The 2,713-nt window shown below is 30.5% G+C and overlaps 1 protein-coding gene across 1 annotated transcript; it reads left to right on the top strand.

Moving 5' to 3' along the window:
* Positions 1-1,267: 1,267 nt before the first annotated feature.
* LOC132043376 (uncharacterized) lies at positions 1,268-1,981 on the top strand. The gene is made up of 2 exons (XM_059433880.1): positions 1,268-1,395; positions 1,644-1,981. Exons 1-2 carry the CDS (start codon positions 1,271-1,273, stop codon positions 1,960-1,962), a joined length of 444 nt encoding a protein of 147 aa, XP_059289863.1. The 5' UTR covers positions 1,268-1,270; the 3' UTR covers positions 1,963-1,981.
* The last annotated feature ends 732 nt before the right edge of the window (positions 1,982-2,713 follow it).

The following is a 2,713-nucleotide window of genomic DNA, read 5'->3' as shown; positions in this document are numbered from 1 at the left end:
AATATACGTCGAATACTCTCTGAAAGCCACCGCATCGATTTTGAAATTCACATAGCAGTTTTCATTGTTCCAATTACCAGAGTGTCTTAGCAATGACGATACAGTGGACATTCTTGTACTCAATATGAATGAATTACTTAAGATTGATTAAAACATGAAATACAAAATAATATACAAAATTAATACACTGGTAATATACAAGCAGACTCTGTGAATCAACTACATACATACTTTCAAATACATTAACATTTTTGATAAACAACATATGAAACATTATCTCAGATACATAAATACATATGTTTCTATATATATATATATATAAACATATTACAAGCAGAAGCTGTGTTTATCAAATACACACATACTTTCAAATACGCCAGTACTTATGATAATCAACATATGAAACAGTCTCCCAAATACATAAATACATACAGATTTATATATACAGCAATCAAATATATACAGTATGTCAAATACATTAACACTTGTGACAAACATGAAAGATATATGATACACTGTCTCAATACATAAATACATACAGACATATATATGGCTTACAGGAAACAAACGCAGAAACACATCAAAAAATCAAGATTGTTTCAAACACACAAATTCAAACAAACTATATAAATAGGAAAACTGAATGTACATGTTTTCAATACACAATTCATCACTGCTCAAATACCCCACCAACATACAACACAAAAATACTACATTCAATTTTTTTTCGGAACATATATCACATTTATTCGAAGCTCGTCACTGAAGAGGAATTCAAAGACGAAGTTACTTGGGACAGTTTGACAAATAAGAAGTAAAAAACTACGAAAATGAATGGCAATCTAAAATACATTTTGACTGTTTTTGTTAAAAAAAAAAAAAAAAAAAAAAAACATGAACTTTCGAATTACCTTTGGAATGATCGTATTTGTTGTGTTGTTGTTTTTCCTTTGCAGTTGATTCGTTTGAATTTTAGGTTGCATTTGAAAAGGAAGGGTGGAGAGAAGGAGAATCGTGAAGAATATGGAAATGGATGCTAAATTTATGGAGCAGATTATGAAAGATATTATTAGGAATTATATTTCCCCATTTAAGACCAAATTAAATGCCTATTTCTAAGGGATCTATTTTTAAAGATACCGTAAATACACGCAATACATATGGCAATTAATTAAAAAGGTAGCTACGAAATGTAATAAATAAAATGGTAGTTACGAATGGTAAGAACCTATAATAAGGTAGTCATTCCTGTTAGTTTTCCTTTATCAATATGTGCCAATCTCCAACTGAGGGGCAAGTTGGGGGTATGGTTTTACTCTGGAACAATGCTCTTGTGATGGTTGAAAATGTGGCTACTAGCCTACTACAAATCATGAGATACACAGCATGGTCCAGGTAACTACTAACCCTTCTAAATGGTTACTCACTGCTATTTATGCAGTCCCATGTCAAATAATAAAAAAGTTCTATGGGAAAATCTTATACTTGACTTTCAATTTAAAGGTTCCATGAATAGTTCGAGGAGATTTTGATTATATTCTCTGTTCCTTAGAAAATGTGGTGGACTATCATTAAATAACTCCATATCCAATTTATTATTCAACTGCTTTAGTTATTGTCAATTAATTGATTTGGGTTTTTAGTTGTAGCTGTTATACGTGGACCAATAAGAGGAAAAAATATCATACGATTTCAGAGCGTCTGGATCGAGTCATGGCAAATTATGAATGGTTAAATCTCTTTCCTGAAAGCCATGTTCGTCATCTGCCTCGGATTTATTTCGATCATTGTCCGCTTTTATTGTCCTTAGATTCTTATTATCATAGAGGAAATAAGATTTTCAGGTTAGAAACTATTTGCACTTCTGACCCTTCCTTCCAACATCTAGTTAATGATGTTTGGAGTCAAGAATGTAATCTTCTTCATGCTACTACTTCTTTTGTTGATGCTGTCAAGATTTGAGACGTGATTCCTTTTGTAATATTTTAAGAGGAAAAAGGGTATTTTAGCACGTCTCTCATGTATTCAAGCCTCTTCCCCAGAGGTGGATTCAGGATTTGGAGATTACGGGTGTCATACCGTTTGTTTTAAATATATATATGTTGATAAAAAATTTACCCTATTTTCGACCTTGTAAGACAAAGTTCCTACTTACAAGGTCGAAAATATGGTAAATTTGTTATCAACGCATATATCATTTGTAAATCTATAAAGACAAATGGATCGAACAAAAACTGAAATAATTATGATACTTTGGCACAACAGAAAAAAAAAATTCAAACAAAATTAGTAATTGCATAAAATATTTATACATCACTCATTTATAATTGCACTTGATGAGTTATCATATTCTAAAAACACTCAATGATGGCATAATTATTTAAAGAGACCGAATAATTTCACATACATAATTTCAATAACAAAGACGAAGTCTTATGTGAAAGTCTCAACTCACAACAATAGAAAATCTAAAAAAAAAAAAAAAAAAGCCAAAGAAATCAAATGAGATTTCAATATAGTTTTCATGTCGTTTGATACAAGATTAAGAACGAAAATAGAAATTAAAGAGATAGAAACAAAAGGATAGATAATTTGACACAACTTAAGACCTAATTTAGCAACCAAAGTTATAGAAAACTAAGACCTCTAAATTAAGAACAAAAGAAACACCAAAATTTTTAGGATGACCAAAAGGGATTTGGAATCCCCAAAA

The sequence above is a fragment of the Lycium ferocissimum genome, unplaced genomic scaffold (genome assembly GCF_029784015.1).
Source record: "Lycium ferocissimum isolate CSIRO_LF1 unplaced genomic scaffold, AGI_CSIRO_Lferr_CH_V1 ctg23479, whole genome shotgun sequence".
NCBI lineage: Eukaryota > Viridiplantae > Streptophyta > Magnoliopsida > Solanales > Solanaceae > Lycium > Lycium ferocissimum.
Note: the sequence above shows the minus strand (reverse complement) of the source record. Positions and strands in the feature narration are given on the sequence as shown.

Coding starts and splice junctions, on each gene's coding strand:
- LOC132043376 (XM_059433880.1), top strand. CDS start 1,271: ATGTGCCAATCTCCAACTGAGGGGCAAGTTGGGGGTATGGTTTTACTC. Junction 1,396..1,643: donor AGATACACAGCATGGTCCAG/GTAACTACTAAC, acceptor TTGGGTTTTTAG/TTGTAGCTGTTATACGTGGA.